Raw genomic sequence first — 19397 nt, forward strand, 5'->3', positions numbered from 1 at the left:
ATCAGTTGTCAGTATAAAGCAGTTATTTTCACATGTTCTCTCCCATACTCCTAGAGTTGAAGAAAGGTAAAATGTAGCATAGTGTACAACTCCAGCCTGGGGAACCACTCCGGTATGAAGCTGCACCTGTAGGGGTTAGTTTATGTCAAAATGCTAAGGAATCTTTTCTCAGAGATCTTCTCAGAGTAGGTAAAAGTATAGAAGAGTAAAAAATATTTTTCCTGACATCCCAAGAAGAGCAACCATAAATGTATATTTGCAAGAAAGTATAAGCAAATAAATTCGGCCACAATAAATCAATCATGGTTGTTTCTTACTAGGTCTAAACCTTAATTTCTCTAACACCATTCCTACTAAAAGTAGGTCTTTTAGTAGCTGTTAAATTATGAGGTCCAAATCTGCTTTTTCATATTCTTTTTCTATAAGTCCTTATAGCCTTCAGCATAGGCTGAAATTTCAAATTTTGCTTGCTTTCTCCTGCTATCAAAACTGTACTTCAATTTCCTTGATCTATGATAGAGAAAATTAAAAGATATTATTTTCTGAAGCTTTAAAAAAATCTCCTAAATATCAGTTTAACCTTCTTTTAAAATCACTATAAAGTAAAAACTGCCTGACCAGGCAGTGGCACAGTGGATAGAGCATCGAAATGGGATGCAGAGGACCCAGGTTCAAAACCCTGAGGTCGCTGGCTTGAGCACGGGTTCATCTGGTCTGAGCACAGCTCACAAGCTTGAACCAAAGGTTGCTGGCTTGAGCAAGGGGTCACTCAGTCTGCTGCAGCCCCCCAGTCAAGGCATATATGAGAAAGCAGTCAGTGAACAACTAAGGAGCCGCAACAAAGAATCGATGCTTTTCATCTCTCCCCCTTCCTGTCTGTCTGTCTCTATCTGTCCTTCTCTCTCTTTCACACACAAAAAAGTAAAAACTGAATGATTCACTGGAATAATTAGCTAAGTAATAAATTTTTACATAAGTGATATTTATATTCATCAAAAGACCAAGTTGATGAATTTCTTTATTAAAAAAACTCATTGAGATAAAGAAAAATTTCACCAAGTATTATTGTAGGACTGTTTCAAGTTTACCAAAGGCTTGTGAAAAAAAACACAAACTTATCTACAAATTAGGTAAGCATTATGTATCATAAAGAGACTTCTTAATTAACAGGTACTCAACTAGAAGCCTCCCCAGCAGATATCATATAAAATAGAGAAAATTTAGTAAATACCTGAACTGAAGTGGCTGTTTCCTGTAAACGGCCACCAGCAACTGCTCCTTTGGAAATTGTTAAAGGGATACTGTGTGTTTTGGGGGTTTCCGGAGTATCAGTCTTTTCATCTGTCCTATGTGACTGCCAGGCTTCCTTTCGGTGATGCGCTTCAGTAGCCTGCTGGTCTCCAAAAGCAGCCCAAGAGCAACTATCTTTCTGTCCATCCTCAAAGGCATCCCAATCTACAGCTTGGCTAGGACCAGCTGAACTGAAGTCCGCAAAATCATCAGAGTCATGAAAAGCACTGCAGTCATCCTGAATATTTGGCACAGAATCAAAATCTCCAAACTCACCTTCTTTCCCAATTTTTAGTTCTGAAACAGGTTCAGTTCCTGTAGACTTTGTTGCCAACTTACGTTCCTCTGAAACACTATCAGAATTCTGTTTTCGGTCTGACTCCGTAAATGTAATTTCCTCTGGGCAAGAAACAGTATTTGTATCACCAAACTCTTCAAAGTCATCACTTGGTTCGCTAAAATGTGGAAAGTGCTCTGAGGACTCTTCAAAGGTGAATTCGCTCATTGAATCTTGAGTACCAGTAACAAAAGGTGGAGTTGTGCCACTGGCTGTGCCAAAGTCACCAAAATCATCCTCATTGGTGGTATCGTTGCAAGTCACAAAGTCATTACTATTATCGCCATTTTTTACACTCATAGAGTCATCCAAAACATTTTCTTTTGTAGAATCAATGCTGGGGCTTTGGGAATCAGTAAATTTTCTACTTTCTTCTTTGGAAGAACTAACTTCATTATCAGCATCAAAAGTTTTAGAAGAATCCATGCATAGGTCATTACATTTAGAAGTAAATAAATCATTTTTTTCCTCAGTTTCACATTGTTCTCTCCTTCTGGCTTCTGAATTATCAGCTGAGTCTACCAAACTCCAAGCCTTTGACTGAACACTTGAATTTAAAAATTCGTCCTGTGGCAATGTGGGAAGGCCTTGTTTTTCAGTACTGAAACCTCTGTTACTCTTCACATTTGTTTGTGAAATGCAAACCTGATCCTCTTTTTCAATGTCTCCTTTATCATCAAAGCTTCTACCCAAAGACATTTCTTTAACAGAATTCAGTTCATTGACTCTATTAATTTTATTGTTTTCCTGAATGGTTAGTGCTTCTCTATCATTTAAAACTGCACATTCTATTTCTTCTAGTTGTAGCCTTTCTTTTTTGGAAAATGTGGCAAAATCTGCAAATTCCTCAGCAGGACTATGTTCACAGTCTAAATTACACTCAGTATTATGAGTGCTAAGAGGCTTTCTTCCTTTTGAATCTGCTAAAGTGTCCAGATCATCTGTTCCCTGAGGATTTACAGTTTCCAATACTGCAAACCCATTTGTGAGAATCTCCAGAAAGGGAGGCTTTTCACCATTGCAGCTCTCTAACTGCTGGTTTTGAAGAACAACGTTCTTATCAGTTCTAAAATCTTCTGGAGAAAAACTTGCAGGTGTTCCCACATTTGGTCTCTGCTCCATTATTTTTAAATCTCCTAGACTTTCTACGCCATCAATGGAAGTATCTAAAGTTTTAGATGGAATTGCTTCTTTGCTGGTGCTAGAGAGTAAAACATTAGACTGTCCTTTCACAGAAGAAAGTTCAGCAGTGATGTCCTTATCATTACAATTTTTAATGGAATTAAAGCTTGTAAGGCTATCTACATTTTCTGAGAAATCATGAATTGGCATAAAATGGTTTGAAGGTACAAACTCTTCTGTGGGACGAGTATAACCTGGTGTATCAAAATCCACAAACCCTACACTGGAAGGGCTAACTTCTGAAAACCCACCAAATTCCCCAAATTCATCATCATCTTCATCTTCGGCTCCATTGTCTAGTGGTGGTGGTGATGAAGAGTACATTCGAATGATGTCTGGCTCCATTGTTCAGTTGCTTCCAAATAATTAATTTATACCTTAAAAAAAAAAGATTAGGGGATAAATTGCATATAACAAAATCTTTCAAAATTCTTTAAGTTACTTCAAAACAATGCAAATTCACAGTGCTCTAATTTGTATCTTTTAAACTATTTTCTTCTTAGCTTAAGATTATTTTTCACAGTTATAATACTATGCCAAAAATACTCTTTTTTAGTGCATGTTTTCAAGGGCATTAGTAGTATATTACTAAATTTGGGAATTCCAGAAAATTTCAAAGAAACACAAAAGTATATGCAAAAAATTCTCTTTTGGGGCACTTGATTGTTCTCTTAAGCCCTCTTTCCAGTTCATTCAGAGTTTGCCTTATGAATCTAGGAGTTATTTATAAATAAGACATAAAAATTTTATCTCTAATAATTACTACAAATATTTCCCTCACTTTGCTTTTCAATGTCTATTTCCAATCCATTGATTGTTTTTTTTAAGACTATTTTTTTAGAGTGGTTTTAGGTTCATAACAAAAGAGCAGAAGGTACAGAGATTTCCCACGTACCTCCTCCCCCCATGCTTGCATAGTCTCCTCTATTATAAACATCTTCTACCAGAGTGGCATATTTGTTACAACTGGTGAACCTACATCAACACATCATTACCGAAAATACAGTTTATATAGGGTTCACTCTTGGCATTGGGCATTCCTTGGGTTTGGACAAATGTCTGAAGACATGTGTCCACTACTATAGTCTCATACACAGCATACCACCTATTCTTCCTTCCCTTTCCCCTGCCCCTGAAACCACTGGTCTTCTCACTGTCTCTATAGTTTTGCCTTTCCAAAATGTCATATAGTTGGAATCATATAGTATATATATAGCTTGTACATACTATATGGTTGACTTCTTTCACTTAGTAATATGTATCTAAGATTCCTCTTCCATGTCTTTTCATAACTGGATAGCTCATTTCTTCATAGCACTGAATAATATATTCCATTGTCTACATGTAAGTTTAATTTTTTAATAACTTCCAACTTTGAAATCATTTAGGATGTACAAGGTGAAAAATATAGTTATCATGTATACTGAACTCAATTCCCATCAATATGATAACAGTACATGATTAAACCAGGAAACTGACATCAGTACACTATTATCATAACTCCGCTCTAGATCTTTAGCTCTCCTCATTTTCTGTGTATGTGGTTCTAGGATATATATTACATGTATATATTAGATTTCAGTAACCCTCACTATAATTGGGATAAGAACTGTTCCAAAAATAGTTTAATAATATTCATCAACATAAAGAAACTCCCTGTGTTTCCCCTTAATAGTCACATCCTTCCCTAAACCCTAACTCCCGGCAACCACTGACCTATTCTCCATCATTATAATTTTGCTACTTAAAGAGTATTACATAAATGGAACCATACAACATGTACCCTTTGAAGTTGGCTTTTCCCACTCAGCTTAATGAAGATCCATCCATGTTGTTGCATTTATCAATAGTTCATTCCTTTTTATTGCTAAATAGTATTCTATTATTTGGATGTACCACAGTTTTGTGTCTCCATTCACTCCATGTAGGACATTTTGGTTGGTTCCTATATTTTAGTTACAAATAAAGCTATGAACATTCATGTACAAACCTGTTATGAGAATATGAGTTTTCATTTCTCTAACATAAGTACAAGGTCTTTTCCTAAATAGCCAACAATTATAATCCCATTTAATGAAAAATCCTTTCCATGTCCTTTATCATCCTTTTTTAGAATTCCTTTTTTATTTATTTTATTTTTTTTAGAGAGGAGAGAAACAGAGAGAGAGAAAGAGGCAAGAGAAGCAGGAAGAATCAACTCTTAGTAGCTGCTTCCTGTATATGCCTTGAACTCGCACCTGGTGACCTCAGCGTTCCAGGTCATTGCTTTATCCACTGAGCCACCAGAGGCCAGGCCTTCATTTAATTCTGAAGTAGAATCTATGTCTGGGTTATTATATTCCTCTGTACTAAACAGTCAAAAGTGCCAAAGACAGAATAACATTAAAAGCAGAGGGAGTATTAGCAACCTGAGTTCTAGAATAAAATTAGCCCATAAACAATTAATTGATACTTCCTGTAATTCAGTTGCCAGTTAGGTACATGAGGAAAATGTTTACTATAAAATTCAACCAGTTTTGCAAGCTAAAAAATAAAATAACTTTCTTTCAGCTCTCAGAATTAAATTTCATGTGTTCTTCCAGTTTTAGGGAAAAGGTACTCTAGAAACCATATTTATTTTAGAGATGAGGAAAGGGGCTAATTGTGATGATCAACTTTCCCAAAGGTCTTACAACTGATCAGTAGAGAACAGCTTCAGAATTTTGAAAAAGATCTTTGAGGTCAATTAGTCGGTCACTGAGAATTACTTTAAAGAAATGAGCAGGCCCTGGCCGGTTGGCTCAGTGGTAGAGCGTCGGCCTGGTGTGCGGAAGTCCAGGGTGCGATTCCCGGCCAGGGCACACAGGAGAAGCGCCCATCTGCTTCTCCACCCCTCCCCCTCTCCTTCCTCTCTGTCTCTCTCTTCCCCTCCCACAGCCAAGGCTCCATTGGAGCAAAGATGGCCCGGGCACTAGGGATGGCTCCATGGCCTCTGCCTCAGGCGCTAGACTGGCTCTGGTCGCAACAGAGCAACGCCCTGGATGGGCAGAGCATTGCCCCCTGGTGGGCATGCCGGGTGGATCTCGGTCGGGCACATATGGGAGTCTGTCTGACTGTCTCTCCCCGTTTCCAGCTTCAGAAAAATACAACAACAACAACAACAACAAAAAGAAATGAGCAAGTCAAATGAGGAAAGTAAAAGGCCCTATTATAATATATCTACTTTAAATTGTCTTCTTTATAAAATAAGCATCATAAAGAAGAAAATAACTGCTTTAGTTCTGAGATACCTTCTTTTGTGCTGCAGATTGAAGAGAAAAGGAAAAAAGCAGTAGAAGGTATATATAAACCCTATTTTCTTTTCTTGTTTAGAGTCCTGATAATTCATGTTTAGTGCACAGGGTAATTTGACCTCTAACAGTTTCTCTGTAATTATGAAGTTCTTATTATTTAAAAATACTCTCTGATTGTTAATGAGTGTGGAGAAATGGACACTTGCACACACATACTACTAGTGGGTGTGCAAATTGTTACAAAGCTTCCAGAAGGCAATCTGGCTATATTATACAAACTCATTTTAAAAAAAAAGTAAAGCAAACACTCCAAATGGATTAAAAAAATTATGTTATACCCTTAAAATAGCATATATCTAGCCATTAATATCATGATTCTTCTTTCTTTAATCTTAAAACACTCATAATGATGGAACATGTCAAAAGGTCACAAAAGCCAGCTCAAAGGGGCTCTAACTGGTTAAATCAGGGCCAATTTGAGCAGCAAAATAAAAATAATTGATTAAACTCACTGAATAAAATAGTAAATTATCAGTTCTCACAGATATAAACATGTTAAGTGAGTAAACTGAAAAGTTATATGAGGAATTAGATATGCATTGCTTCAAAATACTTTCCCACAACATACTTAATTACAAATGGAAAAAGTGTAACTTTATAGTGGTGAAGCCTGACACTAAATCAAGTGATCAAAGTGAACATCATTAGTAATGGGAATATCGAAATCATGCATCCACCTGACAAATGCAACGAGAACACAGAATCACTTTTGATATATTCCTGCCAAAAATATACAACCTGAATTGAGTTGAGTAAAACTTCAAACAAATTCAAATTGAGAGACAGTCTACAAAACAATCTTCAAAGTATCAATGTCATGAGAATAAAAGAAATACTGAAGTTCTGTTCCAGATTGAAGATGGCTAAAATGACATGACAGGTAAATGTGGCATTTCATTCTCAACTGACTCCTGTTTTAGAAAGGTCATTACCTAGATGATCATGAAACTTGAATCAAGTCCAAGGATTAGACAGCAGCAATGTATTGATGCTAATTTCTTGACTTTGATGGTAGCATCATGGCTATGCAAGAGAATGTCTTTGGCTGTAGGAAATAAACATTAAAATATTTGGGAGAGATAGGGCACTGAGTTGGTAAATCTCAAACTGTTTCAGAAAAAAACTTGTTTGTAGTGAACTTGCAACTTCTTCTGTCTGTGACCATTTCAAAATCAAAAAAACTAAAAACATTCAAAGATATTTATGTCTGCATTTAAATATGCATGCTTTACAATAAACATGTTACTTATACACTACCTTATTATTGAATAATTGTGGCAAAATATACATAACAAAATTTACCGTATTAACCATTTTTAAGTGTACACTTCAATGGCATTAAGTACATAAACACTGTTGTACAAGCTTTATCACCATCCATCTCTAGAACTTTTTAAAATCTTCCAAAATATCAAAGTATCTTCTGTACCCATTAAACAGTAGCTCCTATTCTTCCCCACTCTACTCCCCCCACCCCACCCCAGCTCCTACAATCAGCATTCTACTTTGTCTCTGTGAACCCAACTACTCTAGGTACTTCATATAAGTGGAACCATACAGTTATCTGTCCTTTTGTGACTGGCTTTATTTCACTTAGCATAATGTCCTCAAAGTTCATATACATTGTAGCATATGTCAGAATTTTACCCATTTTAAGCTGAATACTATTGCACTGTATGTGTATAAACTATCTGCTGATAGTTGGGTTGCTTCCATCTTTGGCTATTGTGACTAATGCTATAAACATGGGTGTACAAAATACCCTGTTTTAACATTTTATTTTGAAATAACAATTGACTAACAGAAAATTGCAAAAACAGTTGAGTCCTGTGCACCCCTTTATTCAGCCCCTCCCCAATGGTGGAATCTTATATAGCTCTAGTAAAATAGCAAAACTGGAAATTGATCTTTTTTTTTTTTTTTTTGTATTTTTCTGAAGCTGGAAACTGGGAGAGACAGTTAGACAGACTCCCGCATGCGCCCGACCAGGATCCACCTGGCACGCCCACCAGGGGCAACGCTCTGCCCACCAGGGGGCGATGCTCTGCCCCTCCGGGGCGTCGCTCTGCCGCGACCAGAGCCACTCTAGCACCTGGGGCAGAGGCCAAGGAGCCATCCCCAGCGCCCAGGCCATCTTTGCTCCAATGGAGCCTTGGCTGCGGGAGGGGAAGAGAGAGACAGAGAGGAAGGAGGGGGTGGGGGATGGAGAAGCAAATGGGTGCTTCTCCTATGTGCCCTGGCCTGGAATCGAACCCAGGTCCCCCGCACGCCAGGCCGACGCTCTACCACTGAGCCAACCGGCCAGGGCATAAGTTCTTGTTTTTCTGGAATGCCCAAGAGCAGAGGTCCCCAAACTACGGCCTGTGGGCCACATGTGGCCCCCTGAGGCCATTTATCCAGCCCCCACCGCACTTCCGGAAGGGGCACCTCTTTCACTGGTGGTCAGTGAAATTGTATACCAAAGTCCTAGCATCAGTAGGTGACACAGATTTGAGAAATACAGAAATGATCATAATCTGGGAGGCTGATAGAGGCTATTGCACCTAGAAGAGGAAAAGGGAGCATATTTTGCTAAGGTGTAACAGGAAGAAATACAGCTCTCTGTGTTGTTCGTTTGCTGACAAAGTCCCTGATGCAGGGATGGAAAGCGCAGCGTCGCTCACTACAGTACTACTTCCAGTGACCCGGGATGCGCCCGTCAGGGCTCTGGAAGTGTGTCATATGACACACATCCGGTCTGTGGCTGCAGCGCCCCACAGCACCAGATGTAGGAAGAAAGGCAAAGCAATATAACCATTACTACGCAGTACAATGGCCTCCATACTTCCCCAAATGTACAACAACATAATGGCCCCTATAACCTCCCTTTTAGCCCAAAAGCCTCCCCCCACATTACTACATACCATGTTTCCCCTATTATAAGACCCTGTCTTATATTAATTTTACCCCTGAAAGATGGGGGCTGCCTTATTTTTAGTTCCCATTGAAATACTGGTCAGTTTGTTGATTTAAATTTACTTGTTCTTTATTTTAAATATTGTATTTGTTCCCGTTTTGTTTTTTTACTTTAAGATATGTGCAGTGCGCATGGGGATTTGTTCATAGTTTTTTTTATAGCCTGGCCCTCCAATGGTCTGAGGGACAGTGAACTGGCCTCCTGTGTAAAAAGTTTGGGGACCCCTGCCCAAGAGTATGATTACCATGTCTTATAACAGGTACACATTTAGTTTTATAAAGAAGAAACACTGCCCAAGTATTTTCCAGAGTGTTGTACCACTGTACATTCTGCTAATACTTTATTTTTCAGGAACTACTGGTGATGACTGTTTTTAGTTAAAATGTGTTTATGGTTAACCTATTGATTTTTCTGAAACTTTTCATTGTTTGAAAAATGAAACATTTTATTGGTTTAAGGCCTATTTCAAACTTGGATATTAAGGCAAATACACAGATCTGCATCAGGGACTTTGTCAGCAAACAGACAACACAGAGAGCTGTATTTCTTCCTGTTACACCTTAGCAAAATATGCTCCCTTTTCCTCTTCTAGGTACAATAGGCTCTATCAGCCTCCCAGACTATGATCATTTCTGTATTTCTCAAATCTGTGTCACCTACTGATGCTAGGGCTTTGGTATACATTCCCCTTCAGCAGGTCGTAGCTCTGGCCCACCTCACCCTTCAGAAACCTACGAGAGTGCCACTCCCAAGTATCAGCCAAAATGCCAACCAGCCAATGTGAAGGAGGCCTGCAATTTGCCAGAAAATTCTTCTGTGGCCAGGCCAATTCAGTAATATTTGTTAATAGAAGTATTTATTAATTAATTGAAGTATTATTTGTATAATAAATTTACCTATTAAGTTTGACTTAGACAAATCCACATTTTTTGACATACAAGATATGGACTTTATATAGTTATTTCTATTTCAGGAAAAAGGAAAAGGGATAGATAAGTTACTGTGCCTGGCACATAGCAACCTCACTAACTGTTTCTACATCCTTCTTAATGGACTACTTACTGCATACCCCAAGGAGTGCTAATCAGTCATCCAGTTTCTTTACAACCTGAACAAGCACGCATGTGTGTATGCGCACAGAGAAGGATGTATATTTAACTTGCTATTTTTATGTTGGCTTATTCCGGAAACCTACTAGAGGGGAGTAAACAAGTAATGGGGCTACCCAGAAAAGATCCAAGCCATAGTATACACAAATAGTAGACATGAGGCTCTCATGACTGAGTAGTAAATGGGGTCTCTTAAAGGTAGTTAGAGCATGAAGATAGAGAATTTGGGCAGACTTCCTATACTTTGGAGATTTGTCTGTAAGAAATCACAACTTCACAAAGAGACTAGGGGACAGTATAAGCCTTTTCAACAACTGGTGCTAGATCAACTGGATATCCACACTGCTGGAAAAATATATTTGACTCTACCTAATATCTTACATAAAAATCTCAGATGGATTGTAGGCCTAAATGTGAAAGGTAAAACAATCAACCAACCTTCTAGAAGATAATTTCAGAGATGATTTTCATGGCCTTAGGAAGGCAAGATGTTTTAAACAAGACCCAGAAAACAATAATCATAAAAAAATAATTGATAAATTGGACTTCATTAAGATTAAAAACGTATGTTCATCAAAAGAATACATTAAGAGCACGAAAAGACAAGCACTGCCTAGGAGAAATATCTGTAATACATGTAACTGTGAAAGAACTCATATCCAGAATATGTAAAGAATTCCTACAAATCAATATGAGAAAACCCAATTTAAAAAATGGCCAAAATATTTGAACAGGAATTTCACAAAAGAGGATATCCAAAGGCCAATAAGTATATGAAAAGTTATCAGGGAAATGCACATTAAAATCATAAGACATCACTACATACCCACCAAAGTGGCTAAAATGAAAATAAAACAATTTTAATCATAGCCATTGATGGCAAAGAGCAACTGGGATTCTAATACTTTAATGGTGGGAATGTAAACTGCTACACTCACTTGGAGAACTTTTTGGCAGTACCTACTAAAATTGTACCAGGTATCTACCCCCCCAAAATGAGGACATATACGCACTGAGAGACACATACAAGACTGTCCGTGACAACTTTATTCTTAACTGAAAATAATCCAAATATCCATCAATACAGAATGGTTAAAATAAAGCATGGTATATACATACAATGAGATACATGATAATGAATGATACTACTCACAAAAATTAGAGGATATTTTAGAGCTTCATATTCATTTTTGAAATTTCCCCTAATTTTTGTGAGCGGTATATTCCTACAGAAAACAACATGGATGACTATTACAGATAACAATGTATGAAAAAAGCCAGATACACACATAAAATACATACTGTATGATTCCATTTCTACAAAGTTCAAAACAGGCAAAACTTATCTATGGTGGTAATTCAGAATAGTGGTTACCTAAAGGGGGTTGAATATTGACTCAAAAGGGTAAAAAAAAAAGAGCCTACTGGATGCTAACATTATTTCTTGATCTGGGGAGTGGTTACATAGGTACAAACATTTATAAAAATTCATCCCCTTGTACACTTAAAAGATCTGTGCATTTTGCTATTTGTATGTTATACATCAATAAAAAACTTGTTTCTCAGAAAATCATTATACTTAATTTAGCAGTAACTACACTGCAAGTGATTGAATATATGAGTATAGTGATAAATATACCATTCTATTAAAGAAGTTACTTATACCTTACCTTATTCTGGAATTTAAGGCAATATATAGATGTGTTAAGTGGTAGGTAGTATGGTATGGGGGAAAGATCTTGGCCTTGGAGTAAAATGGATCCTAAGTTCAGATTCCAGTTTCCTCATTTACTATGAGTTTGCCCTCTCTGAGTTTCAGTTTACTATTTATAAAAAGGTGCTAGCAGTTCTTACCTTTCAATGATGTTGTGAGAATTATAGAAAATAGACCTTCAGTACCTGGTACATTCTGTGCACTCTGAAAGTTATCACATTTTAACTTTCTCAAAGTCTGTGGCTCAAATCATAATCTACCCTTAAAAAATCTAAGCCAGTGTTTGCTTAGTTGGCACATTCACTCACATGACTCTGCATATACTTCAAATTGTCATTGAAAAGGTCATTTAAGCACAATATTACTGCCTGACCAGGAGGTGGTGCAGTGGATAGAGTGTCAGACTGGGACGTGGAGGACCCAGGTTCAAGACCCCTAGGTCGCCAGCTTAAGCGCGGGCTCATCTGGTTTGAGCAAAAACTCACCAGCTTGGACCCAAGGTCGCTGGCTTGAGCAAGGGGTCACTCGGTCTGCTGTAAACCCCCGGCCAAGGCACATATGAGAAAGCAATCAATGAACAACTAAGGAACCGCAACAAAGAATTGATGTTTCTCATCTCTCTCCCTGTCTGCCTGTCTGTCCCTATCTGTCCCTTTCTCTGACTCTGTCTCTGCCACAGAAGAAAAAAAAACAAAAACAATATTACTAATCATATTCAAGATACATGAAGTTGACTTAGCAGTCTGTTAAAAGATGGAAGTTTTGAAGTAGAACAGGACAATGCACCACAGAAATTTTCACCAATACCTTGAAGTAAACTGACTGTAGGTACTATCCGGATAGAGGAAAAACTGCAAGAATAAATACTTCCTAAGATGTCTGGTTGGGATGGAAAGGATTTTATCTATTTCTGTAAGACAGGGAGGCAGGACCTCTAGGAATCTCCCAGAAGCAAATATCGACTAAAGAGTTCCTTCCAGACAAGATAAAAATTCACCACAGAAACTCCCATCTTTTTGACAGTCAACTTTCAAAGTCAGATCAGCACACCTAGATGATACAATCCAGATTGAGGACCCTTCCCTCCAAACTTACGTCTATAGGGACTGAAAGAGTGGGTGGGTGCAGAGGAGAATCCAAGCAGGAAGGATGATGGTAAGAAAAGACAAATAACTGTACCTGAAGTTATGCTACTGATGTAAATAGTACAAATTACAATAGCAAGGTTTATTTAATGGAACATGAAAAGAATCACTATCTTTTTACCACAAAATGTCTGAGGTTTTATAATTCACTCATTTGGGTGAATGAAGGGAAAAAAATCTGTACTTTCTTTAAAAAAAAAAAAGAGTGAAAATGTTATATAAGCAATTAACAACATTAATTTGCATTCCAAACCTGGCCTGCTATTGCAGTAGTTCAAATTATTCAAATCTTTACTGTAATATCCACATGAGAATGTTAAGATACTACCAAAAATGTATTGTTAATGAATCTGCCCAGCCTACATTCTGCTTAAGAGTCATCTTGTCTGATGTATTATAGAACTGTACACCTGAAAACTGTATAATTTATTAATTGATGTCACCGCAATAAATTAAATAAAAATAAATAAACTTAGGCCCTGGCTAGGTATATCAGCTGATTAGTGTGGCATCCCAGTACACCAAGGTTGCAGGTTTGATCCATCATCTGGGCACATACAAGAATCAACCAATGAATGCATGGATGGGTGCAGCAATGAATTGATCTCTCTCTCTTCCTTCCTCTCTCTATAAAATCAATTAATAAAAATAAATAAATTTAGTTATTGTGTCATAAACAGAAGAGCCCTTCTCCTGAGCCATATGAAGATTTGGATTTTAGTTAACTTTTTGCTTTTCAATACATTAGAGATGACTGAACCATAATGTCGAAAAGTTTTCATGCTGCTAAAATTTTAAATCGACAAAATAATCTTTTTTATTTTCTGAGTGCTTTGTCCTCAGAGTATTAGCTCAATAGCAGGTAATAAAACAAGGAGAACCCCTAAAAATAGATGCTTTTTAGTAAAGAATTGAGAAAGGTTTTGTTATTAGGACTACAATCCTCCTCCCACCCCCAACACAGCCTGTAAACTTTAAGACTACTTAATCAAACTTCCACAATTCCAAAGCTAAATATTTTTAAGAGATCGCATAATTCCTTCAAATTTATCAATTTTAAACAAAACCCCAAGACATCATAAATATCAACTGTATCAATGTGTCACCATGCCACCAACTATATAATAATATGCCATTATTATTTAAAACATGTTTAAAAAATAGTATATTCCAAGAGCTTTTGTTCTCTGCTTACACCAGTATCAATATATTGCATATTCAGCATTTATTATGTGTGAATATTTTATGAAAAATACTCATTAATTATCTTATTTAATCCTCACATTATGCTATAAGGTAGAAATTACTATCATCATTTTACAGATGAAGAAATAAAAACTTAAAGAGGTTAAATAATCCCTTATAGTAGTATAACTATATAGTAAGTGTTGAATCAGTCACAAGCTAATAAAATGTCTTGAAAAATGTCTAACTGCATTAACTTCTGATGTAATTTGACAGTAAATGTTGGAATTAGTCTTCCCTAAAAGATCTGAGTTGCTTAGAAAAAGAGTTCTGAAACTTTCAAAAACTTGAAGGAGATAAAAAGGTACTTACAAGCTAAGATGAAGAAAGTATAACAAATGTACCAAGAAGTAAATCTCTTGTTTCAATGTTAATGCACACAGTGGTAAAAATATGGTAAACAAAGAAAAGCAGCAGCAAAATATCTTTATACCTACATTGATCAGATTCAAAAGGCCCTACTGCCAAAAGTGAAAACCAAAGTTTTTGTCTTCCTGGTTTTAAGGCCAATAAGGAAGATTCAAAAAGTACAAATAACATGTACATAATGTAAATGACAACAAACAGACCCCAAACACATTCACTCTTCAATAAATGTTCCTGAACAGTAATGAGTTACCATTTTATAGAAGCTAGTTTTCAAAAATTCCTAAGAAAAAATTTTATTTTTATTTTACTGTATATTTTAGTTTTTACAAATCCATAAGCCATTTTACTTATGCTTTTACAGTTTCACAGTAAAAATTAAACAAGGTAAAAACATTAGGAATTATTTTACCTTTAACTTGTCATATCACCTGACCATTTTGAGAGTTTTACTAGCTATTTTTCCCAAAAGGTACTTCTAATTGAAATCAAATAAATGACACTGAATAACTGCTGATAACAAAGGCAACAGACCAGAAGCAGCAATGAGGACAGATGCATTAGCCTTTGGAAAACAGGTTTCCCCCCCCAGTTCTCTTTGCTGTTATTATTGCAGAATGAATTAGCTGCTCTAATTTCCACCCTAACAGTCCTGAAGCTTTACAAGCTAAAAGCAGGAACTACTTTAATTTCATAACCCTTCACTAAAATCTTGCTTACATCCACAACATTGTCTAGAGATAACCCCTGGACATTCAGTTTATTTTCTCAATTGCTTGCCTAGGGGGCTCTTTAAATTTCTCCATTACTATTGATGTTTTCTCATCAGCCTATAAATGTTCAAGAGCCTACCATCCTCAAACAAGTAAGACCAAAACAAATACCCCTTCCTTGCATGCCCTTCTAGCTCTCTTCCTCCTCACCACCACCAAGTTTCTTGAAAGGGCAGTCGTTCACTATCTCTACTTCCTAACCTCCCACCTACTCCTCAGCCTAGCACATGCTGGCCTCCACTCTATGGAAACTGCTCTTCCAAGAGTTACTTCACTTAATCTCAAGACTGGAAATGTTTTTGCAGACATTGGCCTACGTTGTTGAAAACGCATCCTCAGGGCCTGGCTCATAGTAGGAACTGAATACATTACTGTATTATTGTTCTTGCTGGGGTAAATATATTACACTGGCCACTCTTGAACTGCCTCCTCCTCCACCCCCGACTCCCACACACATACACTTGACATTTCAGTAATCGTAGCTCTGGTCTCCTAGTGTTCCACCAAGTAAGTTAAGAAATATCTAAATTCAATCTAGGTAAGTAAGTGTGATCTGAGTGGCCTGAAATGTGACACATATGAAAGAAAACAAGTCCAATCATTTGTACTGCAATGTGTCAAAAGAAAGAATATATTGAGAGGTGTAGTACTCACATGCAAGCCAGGGGAAAAATTCTAAAGGACAAAAATTTGTTCATGTATTTTTAACAGACTAGATAACAGGAATAACTACTTTGATTTGCGGCAGTTTCTCAGCATAAGTGGAGGTGTCAGCTGGTGTCACCAGAGTGTGATGCTACTCTGGATAGTCTAATTTCTCTTGCTCTTACTCTCTGCTCCCAGCAACTTTCTTCAGTATTTCATGTAAATTTCCCCACAGATTATGCAATCAGTCAACATGAATAACTGACAAGCTTTGAAAGAAATTTCTTGCTGTAAAGTTTTAAATTAGCATTCTGGTCAAGACTGATGAGTTAAACCTCAAGAGTGCAGGGAATTTGGGGGAAAAAACAAAAATAAAAAAAGCCAGGAAAACCTATTTTGTGGACTTTCAAAACTAAAGACAACACTCTAGTCTGTACCTGAAATATGTACACGTCAGCAGGCCCTTGGCAACTGCCCTTCCTCTGACAGTGCTACTCTGTATTATAAACGCCTACCACGAGAGCAACTCACCTTTAAGAGAAGAAAACATCTACTGAAAGTTATAAAACTACAACCAAATGCAGTTAGAATTCAATTAACTGGATTAATGAGGAAGGAAGCAGACAATGTCTTAAGATAACCTAAAACTTAAAAGTTGGGCCTTAAAATAGGATTTATATAACAACAGGTCTATCTCATAAACTATGTCTTTGCCAAGTGCTATTAATTTTATTTTAATTTGTCTCCTGATCACCCACCAACTGAGAGGAAAAAAAAATGACCCAGAGACATGTGAGGCAGCAAAGGAAATGAGACAATGAACCAATCTTAAAAACAGTCATAAATTAGCCACCCATAAGAACACATAATGACATTCTTGGGGCAAATTATCATAAAACAAAAGCTTTGTATAGCTGAAAAATCAAATATAAACACATTCCAAAATAGTGATGATAGTACATGTGTGTGTAATACATACAGACAATGCCACAAGTGAGTTACCTGTACTAATAACTTCATGGAAACTATGGAAGGAATTCACAAGGCAAACAGATTTCTAGCTGGCTGACCTTTTAATGGTGTTATTGCTTGAGTTTTACTTTCTTGTGAGATAAAAAGGCTAAAGGATAAAAAGAAAACATGTAACATATTTTTACTTGCAATGCACCATATACCTTGGTTAGAAATTATTTGAGAATTAGCCTGTCCTACGAAGCAGAATTTCTCAAACTTGACCCCCGTATCCCACAGAATACATTTTGCATGATGACCCAACATATACATACGTGCACTTAAAAGAAAAAGTTTCATCAAACTTTTTACCCTTATTCTCTATGTACTTTTGATAGTTTTAATTTCATTTTTTCTTAAAAGTCTGATTATATCCTCCTAAATTGATTTTACAAACCTAAATTTGCAAACTAGAAATGTCACAACCCAAAGTAAAAAAAAAAAAAGTCTGACAAAAGACACTGATGAATATAGAGAAGATGACTAAAACTAACAATTTACCCTCAAATGCTATTAGTATCACTGAGGTTAGGGAAAGGCAGTGGGTCCTTCCATATAGGTATTGCAAACAATGTCAGATAATTAAAAGAAAATAAAACAAAAAAGCTCGGACATTTGTCTATATTTTCTACCTTTAAATTATGTGAGCAGTGTGATTTTGGCAACTTATAACTTCTGTAGTATTTCTACTATGGGTATTTTGTAAGCCATCAATCAACTCTCCAATAATCAGTTTTTCAAGAATAACTCAGTCTTAAAGTCATTGCTTAAAGTTTGCTACAAGAAGGAAAAAGATTCAACATATTTCTGTAAAAACTCTTAGCACAGAATTTGCATTGGTCATGTCAGTATGTCTATGACAATGACAAAAACTGTTTGCATGCTTCAATTCTGCTCTATGTTTAATTCACCTCACAATAATGCTATCATTCTCTTTCCTTCTGATCCACTTGCTCTAAATCCTATTATTGCTTCCAGCATGTAAGAGTAGGAAACAGAGCTTCTTTTAGAACAAAGAACTTCTTTATCTGATGCTTAAAAGAACAAAATGTATGCTAAAATTACATTATCTGAATGAAACAATTTGAAAATATGAAAGTGTTCCTTTTCTCTTTATAGAATTTTGTATAAAAGTAATAAATAAAAAATACTATTTATTTTTCAAATTCTACTACCCTCAATCTACTTCAAAGATAAAAATATACTATTGGTGGGATTACACAGGGTGGGGCAAAAGTAGGTTTACAATTGTTTGTGTGGAAAAATACTAATTAAAAATAATAATACAAGAATAAACTTTGTGTTTATCAACCTACTTTTCCCACCCTGTATATTGGTTCACATATTCCAGGCAATTTAGTAATATGTCAAAATTTTAATGCACATTCTTTTGACTAAGCAATTTTATCTGCGAGATGCAGTTGATGCATTTATACAACTATGAAAAGATATTTCCACAAAACTGTCAATTCCTGCAACTGTTTGTTTTTTGAAAAGCAACTGAAAGCAACTTAAATTCTATCGATAAGAAATAGGGTAAATGACAATGTAGGAATTTTAATTAAAGATAAAGCTATATGACTAACATATAAAGGTGTCTAAAATACATTTTTAAGTGAGAAAGCATTTCTGAGACATTCTCTCTTAATTCTCCTCCTTCAATGGATCTGCTTCTGCCTGCCTCATAAATGTCAGTGTTCCCTGGGCCTTGGCCTCACTATGCTTTCATCCCTGAGATCTCATCCAGCTTTTGTTTTTATATGCTCGTAATACCCAAACCTCTCTCCAACTGTGGGCTGACCAGACTCCAGATCTGCCTACCCAAATGTCTTTCTTTCTATCTTTACCTGAATGTCCCAAAGACATCTCGTATTCTCCAATTCCAAAACCGAAGTTAACCTTTACTAAAGAAAACAAACAAAAAAAACCAAGGAAAACCCCTGAAAACACGTTTCTATACAATATTCTGAATTTTAATTCCAGAAGTGTTATCCCTGACTGCTCTCCCTTTCTTATCCTCCTCCCCCAAATTAAATCTACAAATGAAATCCTTAACATCTCTTAACTATATTTGTTTTAACACCCCACAACCAATACCTTATTTCAGGGTCTCATTCTTTTTGGCCAGGATTACTGCAATCCACTTGAAACTCCTTATTTCAGCCAACATGGCTAAGATGCTCCCTCTTTGCTCCAGCCAGACAAAACTACCCCCTGGTTCCTAGTTCCTCCACTGGCACCATGTTTCCTCCAAATTGTCACGAATACCATTTTTTCTAATTTCCTATTCTT

At 36.6% G+C, this 19397-nt stretch overlaps 1 protein-coding gene across 3 annotated transcripts in view; it reads right to left on the reverse strand.

Moving 5' to 3' along the window:
* Positions 1-19397, reverse strand: part of AFTPH (aftiphilin) — a 69003-nt gene that overhangs the window by 36902 nt on the left and 12704 nt on the right. For 2 of the 3 annotated variants that reach the window (XM_066378143.1, XM_066378145.1), the window contains exon 2: positions 1232-3186. In XM_066378143.1, the coding sequence (XP_066234240.1) occupies positions 1232-3154 (1923 nt within the window). In that variant the 5' untranslated portion in view covers positions 3155-3186. Of the gene's footprint in view, positions 1-1231; positions 3187-4592; positions 4755-19397 lie in introns of all 3 variants that reach the window. The other variant, XM_066378144.1, reaches the window with a different exon arrangement.

The sequence above is a fragment of the Saccopteryx leptura genome, chromosome 3 (genome assembly GCF_036850995.1).
Source record: "Saccopteryx leptura isolate mSacLep1 chromosome 3, mSacLep1_pri_phased_curated, whole genome shotgun sequence".
NCBI lineage: Eukaryota > Metazoa > Chordata > Mammalia > Chiroptera > Emballonuridae > Saccopteryx > Saccopteryx leptura.